Source organism: Molothrus aeneus, unplaced genomic scaffold (genome assembly GCF_037042795.1).
Source record: "Molothrus aeneus isolate 106 unplaced genomic scaffold, BPBGC_Maene_1.0 scaffold_35, whole genome shotgun sequence".
Lineage (NCBI taxonomy): Eukaryota > Metazoa > Chordata > Aves > Passeriformes > Icteridae > Molothrus > Molothrus aeneus.
In genome coordinates this window covers 1,786,984-1,802,468 of record NW_027099016.1, presented here as the reverse complement: position 1 = coordinate 1,802,468, position 15,485 = coordinate 1,786,984, and the positions used below count along the sequence as shown (strand labels likewise).

The following is a 15,485-nucleotide window of genomic DNA, read 5'->3' as shown; positions in this document are numbered from 1 at the left end:
CTTCTTCACTTTAAGAGAGTTTTTATAGCTGCTGTGAGACAAGCTCCCAAAACTGAGCAGAGAATAGTTTTATTTTTGCCCAGTTTAAATTTTATTTCATGTTGTAAAGAACATACTCTATCAATAAATTTTCCAAATTAAATCAGTTACTTTGTGCCCGTTCTTCTCCTCCGGGAGAAGGTTTGGCATTGTGTTTGGCTAGGAGAGAATAAAATTCAGCTTTAACTTTTGCGCTGAGGTTTTCCGTCATTTTGTGAAGGGACCAAACCCATGACAGGGAGGTGTAGACTTAAGGTACACAACCACACAGCCTCTGCTGTGTTTCCCTTGCTTCCCTGGGTGGGTGAAGAGACTTAAAGTGCCTGGGAGGTTCTACTCAGTTACTTCAAGGAGTCCCTTCACTTCCCAGACAGTCCAGATTCACACATACACAAAAACAGTTTCCCTTTTTGCACTAAGAGATCTTTTGTGAAATTCTGAAGGCAGAGCCCTCAATTGAGTATGGGGGTGCTTTTCACCTAGGCGTGTGCAATTTGTGGGAAATTCAAGTCACCCTCCCTTGCTTTCTAGACAACCGCTCACCCCTTTCAGGGTATCGGGCTCGGTGCGGCTGGAGTGAAACATCCTTCCCCTGTTACAGACTACACACAACCCTGCAAACCCCTCTGTCTGTCAGAATCCTGTTCATGATGGCAATTTAATGTCACGATCCACTCGTACAAGTGGGGTTGTGATGGTTCATTAACTGATCTCAGAGTGCAAAAACAACACAGAGGGGATTTCAGTCTTAAACAAAAGAAATGCACCTTTTATTGAGTGCCCACAGCAAATACGATAGAAATATTAGAAAGGAGATACAGGATAGAGGGAGAGAGAAAAAGACAGGGGTGGGAATAGCTACCAATGGAGAGACAAAATCCTCGTGTTCCAGCCAATAGATCCATCTTGTCACGTTGGGGAGAATCTCAAATTCTTTGGTTAACTCGGGGGTCTTTTATAGTCATCCACCAAGGGGAGAACAGATAAAAGACAATGGAGAATTAGTCTATTGAAAATGAGTACAGAAAGTCCATGTTCCAAAACAGGACAAATCAATCTCAGCAGTGAGCGAGACCCATTGTTTTCAGGATTGGTGTCTATGAGAAACCAGTCTTGGCCCAGCAAACACACCTGCAGGCAACACTTGGCAAACATCCCACTTCAGTCAGGCCACTGCCCCTGTGTTAGAATTTTAAGGGTCTCAGTCTCAGTCCTTGGGAGGAGGCTTCCCTTACAGCGCTTGTGAGGCAGATGAGGGATCTTCTATGGGGGGATCACCAGAGTTACCCCAGAAAGTTCATCTGGCCAAGAGGTGGGGAAATTCATGGGCCATTGTGATGAGCAGGGATCGTGAAGCAGGTGTAAGTGTACAGAGCAAGCCGCTCCCTGTCAGCCCCTGCTCGAAGCAGTTGTAACGTGGGGGCACAGCAAGCACAGCTGCAAACAATCACTTGGCGAGCATCCACCCCAACCAGGCCAGAACTCCAGCCAGGGTCTTCAGGGTCTTCCTCTCTGTCCTTGTGACGGTCGTGAGGCAAATAAGGGAAACTTTGGACCGTCTCTTAGAGCAGTTTACTTTATCTCTTCCTCAACAATCCCCCCTCTGGGAGATATCTTCTGTTATTGGGCCCTTGAGTGTCACTGCATGACTGATAGCAATTTCATCATCTCATTGTGAGATGCTCCGGCCAGAGGGAGGAGCCAAGCATTCCTACCTGGACATAATTTGACATTTGGAAGAAGAGAGACAGCCTTTTCCCACTGGATTCCCAGAGGAGCAGCTTTCTTTTCCACTGCATTCCCAGGGGAAGTCCAGGCCCATCTACGCCACCACTGGACCTTGAGAGGAAAACTCCACCCTTCTACAGGATCACTGCTTCAACAAAACCCCACCTGTCACTCCAGGAGCACTGCAGCCTCCATTTAATTGGACTGCTACCACCATCCTGACCTTTGGGAAAGACATTCTGTGCTGTCCTTGTGAGCTAGCAAGGCCTCCTGAAGATAAGGACAAGCCCTATATCTCTCCTGAAGGAAAACCAAGGTCATTACCATGGAGACCAGAGGAAGGAGAGAAAGTTGGGAGATATGGACTCTGGCTGGCTCGCAGAGTGACGTGGCTCCCTGGTCGCCTAGTAGGCACTTTGTTTCTCTTTTATGGCCAATGGGCATTGTATATGTGTTAGATGGGTGTAAATATCTGGGAGAACTATAAAAGCTATGTTGGTTTAATAAATTTCTCTCTTGCACCCATTTGATGGAGTCGTGTACTTTTATACTGTGTCATACCCTGTAACGACACTGACCCACAGGGTGTCAGGTCATATTCTGACTCTGCCAGTGGGGTTTTTTGTTTGTACTATTGCATTTGTATTTTTAGTTTTCCTGGCAAAGAACTGTTATTCTTATTCCCATATCTTTGCTTGAGAGCTTTTTAATTTCAAAATTATAATAATTCAGAGGGAGGGAGATTACATTTTCCATTTCACAGGAAGCTCCTGCCTTCCTTAGCAGACACCTGTCTTTTCAAACCATGATGGAATGTCATCCATATAATGTAGTATGATGGCATCTGGGAGAGTCCTTTGGATAGGAGATAGGACATTGGCCATGTACCACTGGCATAGAGGGTGAGTTTTTCTCACTTTGTGGGGGGACTCGCCAGTGGTACCGCTTCAGATGTGCCTGTTCAGGGAGGGGATGGAAAAAGAGAATCTGGGAGCATCTCGAGGATAGAGAGGGGTGTTTAAAAAGTGGCCTTTGATATCTATGACCACCAGTCTCCAATCATGGGGAAGCATGAAGGGAGAGAGGCCAGACTGCAATGACCTCGTTAATTTTACAAAGATCATGGAGGAGTGTCCACCTGTCCTTGCCAGGTGTTTTAAGAACAAAGACAGGGCAGTTCCAAGGGCTGTTGGAAGGTACGATGTGGCCCTTGGAGAGCTGCTCCTCCACAAGAAGCTCGAGGATATGTAATTTCTCTGTTGAGAGTGGCCACTGATCCACCCACGGTGGGGTGTCAGTCTTCCAGGTGATTGTGGGGTGGTGCACTCTGCAGTGGCCCCAAATAGAAATCCCGGGACAGAGGTGGAATATCAAGTCAAGCTCCCCACTGGGACAACAGGTCCCTGGCCCACAGGGTGGTGGGTGCCCTGACTACAAATGGCCTGATGGTGGCAGTTTGGCCCTCCAGTCCCTCTGTTGTGATAATACGCTCGCTCCTCATGGAGATGGCGGCTCCTCCGATCACTGAGATGACTCCAGTGACAGGAGTCAGCTCCTGGTTCAGGGGCCATTGAGGTTGTGTAATGATAGTAACGTTGTCCCCTGTGTCCAGCATCCCTTGTAGGTGGATGTTATTACCTTTATTCAACTGACTGCACTTTATAAGGGGCTTGTCTTGGCCCATGATTTCAACCCAGAATGCCATTGGGTGCTCTGGGATATTGTCTATGCTTAAGGGCAATAAAAAGGCTTGGGCGATCACAGTGTCTCTGTGCAGGAAGTGTGGTGGTTTTGTGCAGCAGAAAGTGACTGTGATTTCGTCAGTTGGCCCAACAGTTTGTACTTCCACTATAATATGTATTTCATTTGGTCCATGAATACAATTACCTATTACCAGCACATCCCTCAGGCCCTCTAGGGGTCCATATTTTCTGGTGGGAATACGATAGAAAGCAGAGTCATCAAATTGTATAGACAAAGCACTCACCAGTTGGTGTCAGGTCCTGACCTGAACTTGCTGGAAAGCCTTGGTGACTCTGGTCTGTTGTTCGGAGTATGAAGAGCTCCACGGGAATTTCCCACGTATTGGACCTCCAGAATAGTGGGGAGGGTACAGTGAAACAGCTTTCCATTTGCTGTCTTCACACGGGGCCACCCTGCAGTCTGTTGGAAGGTTTTTGGCTGATAATGGTGCTGGTGGTGGTGAGGTTACTGGTGATAACAAAACTGAGAACAGTTGTTAGAATGTCTGTTGCAATCCATACAGTGTGATGAATGGCACCCCTTTGGTGGCTGCTGGTCTTTAGGCATTTTGTATTCTGGACAGTCCTTCAAAAAAAAGGCCCAGTTCCCCACAATTAAAACATTTTGCAGCGTCTTGGGATGTTAAAAAGGCCCTCTCCCTTAGAGATTGCCCTTGCAACAGTGTGTTCAGTGGAAGATAATTTGGTGCAGGCCTCGTCCATCTGGTTGATTGTAGGTTCTGGGTCCAAGGGGAGAGCTCTTAATATTGTTTTGCAGTCATTGTTTGCCTTTGCCAAGGCCATTTTATTTAGCACTTCCTTCTTGGCCTCTGGGCCTTCTATTTGTCACTCAAGTGCAACTTTAAGTCTGTCTACAAATTTCATGAAAATTTCACTTGCCCTTGTTTAATGTTAGTGAAGCTCTGTGTATGTAGGGTGTCATTGAGAGTGAGGAGCAGGGATGTCTTTGCAGCAGTGGTGATGTCACCAAGTGCAGCTTCTTGTAAATCCTTTGCTTGGTCTTGTGGCTTCTGGAAGTCACCTTCTCCTGCCATTTGTTCAAGGGTTAAATTTGGTTTGTTGGCATCTTTTGAATATGTGTCCGCCAGTGATTTGAGATGCCTTTTTTACTGCCTCTCCCACAGCATGTACTCGACCGGGGTGTGAGTCTCTGTCCAAAGTTTCTCTCATCTGCCTCACGATCGTCATTGGGGACCACTGAAGAAAAGACCCTTGTCTGAAGTTTCTGGCCCTGTTGGAGAAAGTTACGTGCCAACGGCTCCGAGACCTGAGCACAGTGCTAAGCTATTGTTCACAGGTGTTGTTTGCTGTATGCTACACTGAGCCCAATGAAAGAAGAAGGGGGCATCTTGCCTTTTTGCAGCAATAGCCTTGGAAGCTGTTCCACCTCTCAGCCTGGCTGGACTTCTCCTGAGTCTTGGGTGGTCCCCCACAGAAGACCCTCACCTGTTTTACAACCACCGTGACAGACAGACTGAGATGTAAGGAGCCTCTCCATCAAGGAGTGAGACATGAAACCCCCATGTGAAAAGGCCCCTCTGCTCCTTCCAAGGACTGGGACTGAAACCCCCAGCCCGGGGCAGGTGTGTGGGGGAGGCAAGCTGACCAAAGCGAGATGTTTGCCTGCAGGTTGTGACCGCTGGACCAAGAAGACAATGGCTCTTGTTTACTGCTGAGAACATGGACTACCTGTTACATCTATTCCTTATTGTATCTGTTTCCCCCCCTCCCTCACAATTTTCAATAGAGTTATCATAATAAAAACCTCTGAGTTAGCGAGAGATTTCAAGATCTCCCCAGACGTGACCTGGTGAACTCCATTGGCTGGACATCAAAGGACTTGGCTGTTCTATGTTTGGTAGCTATATACCTTCCTTTCTCTTCCTCCCTCTTTTCCTTATTTTTCCCTTTTTTCCCCAATTCCTCCCCAATGCATTTGGTTATTCAATAGAGGTGCATTTGTTTTGATTATCACTGCAAACCCCCCTCTCCCGTGTCGGTTTTTTGCACCCTGAGATCAAATCCACGAACAATCACGAAACCCGTTCGTAAGGATGGATTGTGACATGGGGAGAGTAGGCAATTCATGATATTTTTATTTTCATGCACGACCAAGACACGGTCAGAGAAGGTGGCTTCCAGAAAGTTTTTGAAGAAATGCAACCCCCAACCATATTCCTTAGCCACTTTGCAGAGCTCCTTCAATTCCCCATATGGGATCGGCTCCCAGGAATTGATTGCAGTCACCCTTCTGCTGTGTTTACATATAATTGGCAAGCCCACAATCTTTTTGGTGAGCTCTGAGCCCTCCCAGTGGCTTCCCTCTGCAGCTTGGCCCAGTGATCCTCAGACTCAGGACTGGAATCCAAGTCTGCGGAATCCCTACTCTCATCCTCCGAGGAGGATGGAGGGCACTTGATGACTGCATGGAGCCTCTTGGGGCAGCCAGAATCTGCCTGTTTGTGGGCGGCTGTGGAAGCCAATATGGGCTCCTTCTGGTCACTGTCATCACCACTTCTGACTCCAGTGTTGTGGGAATGGGAATGGGAGGGACCATCAGGAGAGGAGTCAAGAGAAGAGGGTGTAGGGATGGGGAGTGCACAATGGGGAGGGATTCCCAATAGAGAGGGGAAGTCCCAACATGGACACACTTCCTGACACAGAAGGGAGGGGCAGGGCGCGATTACAGGAATAGAGAAAGTGGGAGGAGGGTCAGAGGCGTTGTTTTTGGCAGAACAGGGAGGTGACAAAATGGCCATCGCCTTTGTGGGGTCAGCACCATTTTGTGGAGAAAGGGCAGAAAAACTTGGAGAGGGAGAAGACAAGATGGTGGGGCTGGCCACATTCCTGGCACCATCTGGGAGAACAGCTGGGGGTAGTAGAACTGGGTATGTGGGCATTGGTAAGAGGGTTAGGAGAGAGCCCAAGGCAGCATGGCCAGTGCTGCCCTGGAGAGGGGACAGAGGACACTGGGAGATGTCAGGGTGATGGTAGCAACCCTGTGCCTGCTGCAGGATCCATCTCCCGATCCTCCCTGAGGCAGGGAAGAGGGTTTAGGGATGTGAGGGGAGGAACAGGGAGAAGGGGTGTTAAACTGGGGTCCCGAATGTTTCCCAGCATTTTCTACAGACGTAACAATAAGGCCAAAGGATAAAATTTCCCCACTGAAAGATCCCCTTTAACTCAAAGAACATAGAACCTTTTCCCTATATGGTCCCAGAACTCATTAGAATGAATTCCCTCATAACATCAGGAAAATACGTGAACAATCAATGAATAAAACATTTTAAATCTCCCTTTGAAAAATGAAAATTTTCTCCAACAAGGATTCCTTTAACTTGGGTATAAACTTCCCTGTGTGGGTGGATCAGTTTGGCTCCCATCCCCACACTTCCTCCTAACATCCAAGAGGAAAAGAAGGCAAAGGAAAGACAAAAAAGGGTGACCCCCAAATATAGTACTCACATGACAGTGGGTCAACAAAACCTCTCCAGGTTGTCCGTCAGCTTCAACCGATCTTCTCGCCTCAAGAAGATTGCCGGTCGCCTGTCTGATTCCCCCAATAAAACTTAGGAGTCTCCTCTGGGAATTGGCTGCTCCGAACATGGCTTAACTTCAGTAGCAAAAAAGCTACTGAAGCCACCTCCAGGAATGCTCCGAACAGGTCCCTGTTCAGGCTGCCAGCTGTTGCAAGCCGCAAGCCCATTGGTGGTGGAGCGAGAGGCAGCGGAGCCGTGACCTTCCAGAAGTGTCTCCAGTAATGAAGCCGCTCGGTGGCACAGGCACACACACACACAATCACTGCAGCACACACTTCTCTCGTAGAGTCACCAACGACAAAGAAATGGGAAGGGTCTTTGTACGGACGCCAGAGAAGGAGATTTATTCCAGCCACGCACAAAGGGGGCCAGAGACAAAGACAAAAAGAACAGTGGAAGGTCTGGGTTTAAATACAGGGGAAAACAGGGGCGGAGCAGAGCATCAGGGCCAGTGGGCTGAGGGCTCAGGGCAGTACAGAACCATCCAGAAAAGACATGCATCCTCACTGCCAGTGGATGTGATCCAGGAACCGTATCATTAACAGCCTTGATTGACACTGGAGCAGATGTCACAATTCTCTTGTGACTTTGCTGGCCTCAATCATGGCCTCTCACTCATGCAAGTTTTGGACTTCTGGGGTTGGGTGGTGCTACAACAGGTGGCCTGTCAGCCATTGTAATTAATGTGAAGCATCCTGATGGCCAACAAGCTAACATCAGACCCTATGTTGCCGATGCTCCTCAAAGTTTGTGGGGATGACATTGTTTATCTCAATGGGGTGTCAAAATACGGATTTTTAATAGGGGCCACTGTGATGCAGGGCAATGAATGTCCAGTTGTAGCCTTGATATGGTTGACAGATGAACCTGTCTGGGTTGGCAACCTCCATCACATTAACGTTACTTAAGTCATCAGTTCATTTGCTTCCCACAGGAGTTTTAGGACCATCCAGGCAGCGTATGCATGCATTGTTTTTAGGTTGGTCATCCATCTCTTTGATGGGACTTTTTGTTCTCCTTGGGGTTTTAGACTCTGATAATAAGATTATGATCATGGCCTGGACATTCCAACTGCCTTTCACTGTTCCCCAAGGAACTTGAATAGCTCAACTGATTTTATTGCCCCAAACCATGAGCATACCTTTTACAGACGTAATATGAAAAAGGGGATTTGGGTCTACTGGAACACCCCAAATATGTTGGGTACAACCTATACTAGAACAATACCCCACATGCTGGTGTACTCTGACATTAAAAGGGCAAAAGATAACACTTGACAGCCTCATAGACACAGGGGTTGAAGTTAGTTATCTCTCAAGACAAATGGCCCTCACAGTGGTCCCTTGCTAAAGTGCTCCAGGCACTTTCAGGCATTGGAGGAAGCAGCCGCAGCTGTCAAACCCACCACTGGATACAGATCAAAGGGCCCGAGGGACACCGTGCTCAATCATACTGTTTGTATTACCAGTACCAATGGTACCGTGGTGGGGGATGTTCTCTCCCAATGGGGCTTTAGGATTCAATCAGCTTTTTAAAGGGGGCCGTTGGAGAGCGACACTTTAAAACTAACCTGGAAAACAGGGAAAATGGTTTGGGTGGATCAATGGCCCCTACCATTGCAAAAACTTTGTGTATTAACAGAGTTGCTCCAACAACAACTCCAGAAAGAGCATTTTGTCCTTTCTAACCGTCCTTGGAATTCTCACATGTTTGTTATCAAAAAACAAACTGGCAAATGGCGCTTACTCCATGATCTTTGAAAAATAATGCAGCTATGGAGGACACAGAGGCCTTACAGCCAGGTCTCCCATCTCCTACCATGATTCCCAAAAATTGGCACTTGACTGTTACTGATTTAAAAGATTGGTTTTTTGATATTCCTTTACATCCTGATGATGGTCCTAAATTTTCCTTTTCAGTTCCAAGCACAAACATGCAGGCACCCTTAGAGCGATATCACTGGATAGTTTTACCTAAGGGCATGAAAAACAGCTGTACTATTTGCCAGTGGTATATTGCTAGGTCCTCAATTCTGTTCATCAACAAATGCCTAATGTTCTTTTGCACCATTCTATGGATGATATTTTTGTAACAGCTGAACAACAGGAAGTCATGGAGAAAGCCTTAGTTAGCCCTTGTCACCAAAGCTGTAAATCAGGCAGGGCTTTGCATAGCTCCCAAAAGGTACAAAAACATCCTTCGTGGAGGTATTTGGGGTGGTGCATTGGAGTCTCTTCAATTTCTCCCCAAGCTCTTCAAATTCAGACAAATATTTGCACCTTACATGATGCACAGAAATGTTTGGGAACAATCAACTGGGTGCACTCCTTGTTAGGGAATTCAAATACAAAGCTAAAAGTCCTTTGTTTGAATGACTAAAAGAAGATTCAGACCTTTTATCACCTAGACAACTTACATTTCAAGTTCAGCAGGCGCTGCAATGCCCAGCTGATGTCATAATAAACCAACAAGCTGCACACTGGGCACCTGAGCTGCTTTTCTTTTTAATAATCTTGCATCCAGCAAAACAGCCCCATACCTTGATGTTTCAATGGGACCCCAATGCACCAGACTCTTTGTTTATCACTGAATGGATTTACTTACCACACCAAATGACTAAAACCATCAGTACCCAACATGAAATGATGGCCCAACTGGTTGTTAAGGCTTGACAGAGACTCGTTTCTCTTGCAGGAGGGGAATTTTCCACTCTTTTCCTACCTTTAACCACCTTTTATTTGAATTGGATAGTTCAGGGATCAAGGCTCTTCAGATGGCCTTTCCTGAATTCAGTGGACAAATCTCAATACGTCCTCCAAAACATGAGTTGTTTTAACAGCTTTTAAAAGCTTTTTTAAAGCTTTTTTTTTTTTTTCAATTGACAGAGAAACCCAAGAGGAGTGAGGTTCCACTTCAAGCCTTAACAGTATTCACAGATGGTTCTGGTCACTCTCAGAAATCTGTGGTAGTATGGAGAGACCCCTCTTCTAGTGGGTCTAATGGAGAGCAGATTTATCCATATCTGAGTGGTCCCCCCCAATTGTTGAACTTGCTGCTGTTGTCAGAGCTTTTCAAAAATTTTCTGTTCCTTTTAATCTGCTTACAGATTCAGCTTATGTTGCAGGAATAGTGATGAGAGCCAAAGCATCAGTTTAGAAAGAGTTGAAAATTCACAACAATTTTATTGGTTGCAGCTCCTTGTTTTTTCCTTAGAAAATTGAACATTTCCTTACTTTGTTATGCATATTTGTTCACATACAGACCGTCCCAGATTTTTAGCTGAAGGGAACAGGCAAGCTGGCCTTTTAACTGTCTGTACAACAATCTGTTCTGCCTAATAAGATAGAACAGCCTAAATTGATCCATTTGTTATTTCACCAAAATGGTGTCACTTTGATTTGGCACTTTGGCATTAGTAAAGCCCAAGCTTCAAGAATTATTGCTGTTTGTCCTGGCTGCCAATGGTGCTGTTTTCTCTCTATTGTAGGAAGTATTAATCCCAGAGGGCTTCAGAGCCTTCAAGTCTGGCATCAGACGTTACCCATTTTTACTGAATTTGGTCATTTAAAATACATTCATTCCTCTATTGATACCTTTTCTGGTGCTCTTTTTGCATCTGCCCATTCAGGGAAAACAGCTTACGATGTCTCTAGACACTTCACTGCTGCTTTTGCCACTCTTGGTATACATCTGAAGTAAAGACAATGGCCCAGTTTATATTTCCCGTTGAGTTGCTAACTCTTTTGCCTTCTGGGGAATTATGCACAAAACAGGTATTGCTCATTCCCCAACAGGCCAATCTGTCACAGGCTCATGGCTCCCTCAAACATCTCTTGGTACAACAGAAAGGGGGGTCAGAGATGGAACCCTGCCAAGAGACTGCAGAAAGCCCTTTATGTGATCAACTTTTTGAATTGTTCTTTGATGGAGCCCAACCCACCGATTGTTTGACATTTTAATCATGATTCACAATTGCAACAAAAGGAAAGAAACCCCTGCAGAAGTGAAGGATCCAGAATCTGGTAAGATATTGGGGCCTTATCCTTAGGCCACCTGGGGTAGAGGTTTTGCTTGTGTCTCCACAGAGAATGGTCCCGAGTGGATTCCAGCAAAGAATGTGAAGCCGTTTTTAAGAATCTTTGAGTGCATCACCTGAAGATTCACCTTGAACACCAACATTGGCGGAGAACCCTTGTGAACAGGACCTCACCACCACACCAGCGCCTGTTTAACCTCTAACAGACTTATGCCCTTGGGAAAATGGTTAAGATTACCCAGTGGTATCAGGGTTTACAGGGCTAGGAAAACTTCTGGGGGATTGGAGACTTGGTGGATGGATAAAAAATTTAGTTAAAATAGGCTTCTATGTATTAGGCATTGTATTATGTATTGTTATGGTTATTCCTTGTATTTTACAGTGTGTGAAAAAATTAATAGACAAGTCACTTAAGAGTGTATTTTTGTTTGAATGGATAGGGGGAGGTATGGGGAATAAAACAAAAAGTACAGTGGAACTGATGAAGGGGCCTGATATCTTAGGCCTGGTTGAGCAGAAACTGTGGGAGGGACAGACACAGATTAAGGCTCCCTGGGCAAGAGGGGACCAAGAAACAAGATGTGAAACTTAGTGATAAGATAATGTTACCAGGTGACCTGATGTCCTGAAGAATGTGTAACCAAGGGGAAATTGTTACAAAAAATGGAGCCCTATATAACTACCATACAAGTAAAACCCCATATAAATCCCTGGCATACTCAATAAAATTGGCTTCTGATCTAAACTCAGATGTCCCCATCTCTCCATCATCATTAACCCCCCTAGGTGGGGGGAAGATGTTGGAGAGATTCCTTTCCCTTCTCTTTGTCCTGATGTGATTTGGTCGGTAATAAATTCACTCCCTGTGCCCAGGCTGGGTCTGTTCTCCCTGTGGCAGTGCTCGGGGTGGGATCTCTCCCATTCCTTCTCTCAACTCCCAGGCCTCTCCACAGGCAACAAGAGAATGCAATGAACAAGAATCAGCCAATCAGAGAGAGCAGTTCTGATGACTCACCAGTTGCTGGGCAGACCCACAGCACCCAGTGCTCCCTGGCCCCCACCCTCCCTGCTCAGTCACAGCCCCAATCCTCCCTGCGCAATCACAGGAGGTCCCAGTCAGGTGCAAGGCCACGGGAAGGGGCTGCAGCTGCCACTGGCTCAGGAGCTCTGAGGGCAGAAAAAAGGGGGTGACACCCGGATGGGGGACACTGGCAGGGCTTCCCTTAATGGTGCCTCCATTTGCGTTGGCCCAAGTGAGAGCTTCTGGAGAATCTCTTCCCACACACAGGACACTCATTGGGCCTCTCCCCAGTGTGGATGTGCCTGTGGGTGACGAGGGTGGAGTTGCGCCTGAAGCCCTTCCCGCAGTCGGGGCAGTGGAAGGGCCTCTCCTCAGTGTGAATCTGCTGATGTACTGAAGCACAGACAGACAACTCTTCAACTAATTAAAGTTGAAAAGAAGGGTATTTTATCGCAGTGCTGGACATATAAGGAATCATTTCCAAATGGATGTGCAAGGAGTTGCGGACTCCTGCTCTCTATACAGAAAAGGTTTTACATATCCAAGCAGTTTCTAAGGATGCACAATACATAATCATTATCTGCCCACTTTGTATTATAATCAGCTGAATACCTAATATGTCTGTGCAATTGCGCTGCCTTAATTGGGTCTGTGGGATTTTGAAATAAGGGAGTGGGCGTATGTGAAGAAGAAAGCTCTCTTCCTCATGGTAAACTCTTCACCCATGGCGAGTTTGCAGGACTTTTTGATCTGCTGGTCATGGTCCAAGCCTCTCCAAACTGATTATTCTTAAGGCAAGATATTTCTATGGTCTCTGCTCCTCCACAATTGCTACATCTATCCCTGTCACTCCGACTTTACTTTCTAATATATTTGTTACTCTTTCACTAACCTATGTGATTTTTGCTTAGCTAACATACCTTCTTAACTAATTTTAAAATCTTAACTAAAATATGTAATCTTCTACTATCTCAGTTATACTCCCAGCTGGCCCCTTGACTCATCCACAGTTTTCAATTATCGCAAATACATTTCCAGCTGATCCCTTGACTCATTACGATGAGAAACCACTCATCAGTGGTCACTCAGAAACCACTTCCTACACTCAGGACACTCATAGGTTCTCTCCCCAGTGTGGATCTTGCAGTGATTGATGAGGTTGGAGCTCCACCCAAAGCCCTTCCCACACTCCCCACACTTGTAGGGCCGTTTCCCCATGTGGATCACCTGGAGCCAGATCACATCTGAGCTCCAGAGCTCCGGCTGAAGCCCTTCCCACATTCCAAGCACTTGTGGGGTTTCTGCCAGCCACGAGTTGTCTCCACCACCTCTGAGTTCTGAATCAATCTCTGGCTGCCTTCTGGACACAGGGGGCATCTTTCCTCCTCACAGCTGCCAGGGCTGGGTTTGCAACCCCTCCTTGTGTGGGATCTCCAGGGCTTATCCTCCCCATTGGATTCCCATGCCATGGAGCTGCTCAAAACGGCCTTTTCCATGAGGTTCTGCAGCAGGGATTTGCTCTCCCTGGTCTCCGTCTGCAGCTCAGTGCCTGGGGAAGGAAAGGAAAGAAAAGAAGAGGAAGGAATGAGGAAGGAAGAAGGACAGAATGAGAAGGGGAAGGAGCTGTGGACAAGGACAGGATGGGATTTGCCTCTGTGCCAGAGGGAAGGGGAAGGAGATCCCCCCAGTTCATCCTTGGCAGGACGGCATTGGTAGCGGGGTTGTCCTGCAGCCAGAGGAAATGTTGGGCTGAGACATGAAACAGAGGAGAGGGGGAAAGGGGCAGTGACTTCCTCCTTGCCTGCCTCAGTGTCCCAGGCCATCTTCCTTTTCCTCGCAGCCTCCTCCAGCTCCATCCAGACAAAGACTGGGATTGACAAATCCTGGCTTGGGGGAAAAACAACAGGTGAGGCCCTTGGTCCTGCTTCCCAAGTCCAGCTCAAAAAGCAACCGCCCTGTTCACAGTTGGATGGGCCCAGACCCTGCTCATCTCCAGCCTCCCCCACCCCTCCAGGCTGACAGGATCCCCCAGCTCCAGGATTGGCCTTCGTTGCTCTCCCCACTCTGATGCCAATCAGAGTCCCAACACCAATGTCCCCCCCAACTGGTACCACTGCCCCAGCCAGTACAGACAGTTTGCCACAGGAACCTTCCACAGTTCTCCAAAGGGGCATCTGTGTCTCACCCTTGGGGCCCTGCAAGATCCAAACATCCCCTCCCCTGAAACAAACCCTCCCAGAGATCCTCCAATGGATTTGGGGTGAGTTCCCCCTCCCCACTCACCTGTGAGATCTGGGGGGATAGGTGCTGCCAGGGCCAGGGGAGCTGCAGACTCAGCGGGCGAGTGGGAAAATGGCGTGGTTCTGCTGCGGCTCCTCCTCTTTCTATTCTTCTTCCTGCTCTTCCTTTGCCCATCCTCCGCTTCTTCTCTCCCTCCTCTTCCTATTGCTCCTCCTCTGTGCCCAATCCAGATCCTCCTTTCACACCCTTCTCTCTCCCATGGCTGCAGCATTTGGGTGGAGGGAACCAGGGAAACCCCCATGAGCCCCCCAGGGATGGGCAGGGGACTTGGGAATCCACCCAGTGCAGATCCATTCCCCTCCAGAGCCCCAGGCAATCACTCCAGGGATCAAGCGATGGGGACACAGTGGGATCCCCACGGAACCACCCTTTTTCTATCCCATCCCCAACTTTCCCTCCCCTCTCCTATTGTTCCCCCAACCCAAGGACCCCTCCCAACTCAATCTGGGGATCCCATCCCTCTCCTACTCTGAATCCTCTTTTACCCTGCACTCCCACCCCTTTCCCATCGTGCCTTCAGCTCCACCTCTCGTCCCTATTTGGTTTTGGGGGATGCAGGTCCCTCCTGCTCAGTCTGGGGGGTCACATCCCCCCTTTCCCTCAATTCATGCATCTCCTGGCTGCTTTTTCCTGGGAGCAATCCCTCAGTTTTGGGACTTCTGGGGTGTAGTTTAAGAGTGTGACAGCTCTGTCTGGCTTTCCCCTCCTGTTGTGGCCTCTCAGCTGCCCCTGACACCCTGGGGGTGCTGGGATTTTCTTCCTGGGGACAAAGATGTTCATCCCCTTCCAGGAGCCCAATGCCCGGCTGGGGCTCCAGTTCAGGGGGTCCTTGAGCAGCTGCCCCAGAACCTCCCCCAGGGTCTCCCAGCACAGCCAGAACCACTTGGCCTGGGGTCCCCAAAGGCCTCAGCAAGCCCCAAATCCCTCCCAGGAACCCTCAACTCCCTCAAACCCAGCATCCCCCACATCCCCTGCAAGTTCCCCCCATGGCACCAGCCATGGCCATGTCCCCACATGTCACTGGCCATGTCCCACCATGTCCTCACCCACGGCTGTCT

The 15,485-nt window shown here is 47.9% G+C and overlaps 1 protein-coding gene across 1 annotated transcript in view; it reads right to left on the bottom strand.

Annotated features, from left to right (window-relative positions):
* LOC136570619 (zinc finger protein 850-like) overlaps positions 1-15,485 on the bottom strand; it is a 67,703-nt gene that overhangs the window by 49,766 nt on the left and 2,452 nt on the right. The window contains exons 2-3 of the mRNA XM_066571069.1: positions 13,212-13,351; positions 12,355-12,540 (exon numbers count right to left, since the gene is read on the bottom strand). Of these exons, the coding sequence (XP_066427166.1) occupies positions 12,355-12,540; positions 13,212-13,351 (326 nt within the window). The remainder of the gene's footprint in view (positions 1-12,354; positions 12,541-13,211; positions 13,352-15,485) is intronic.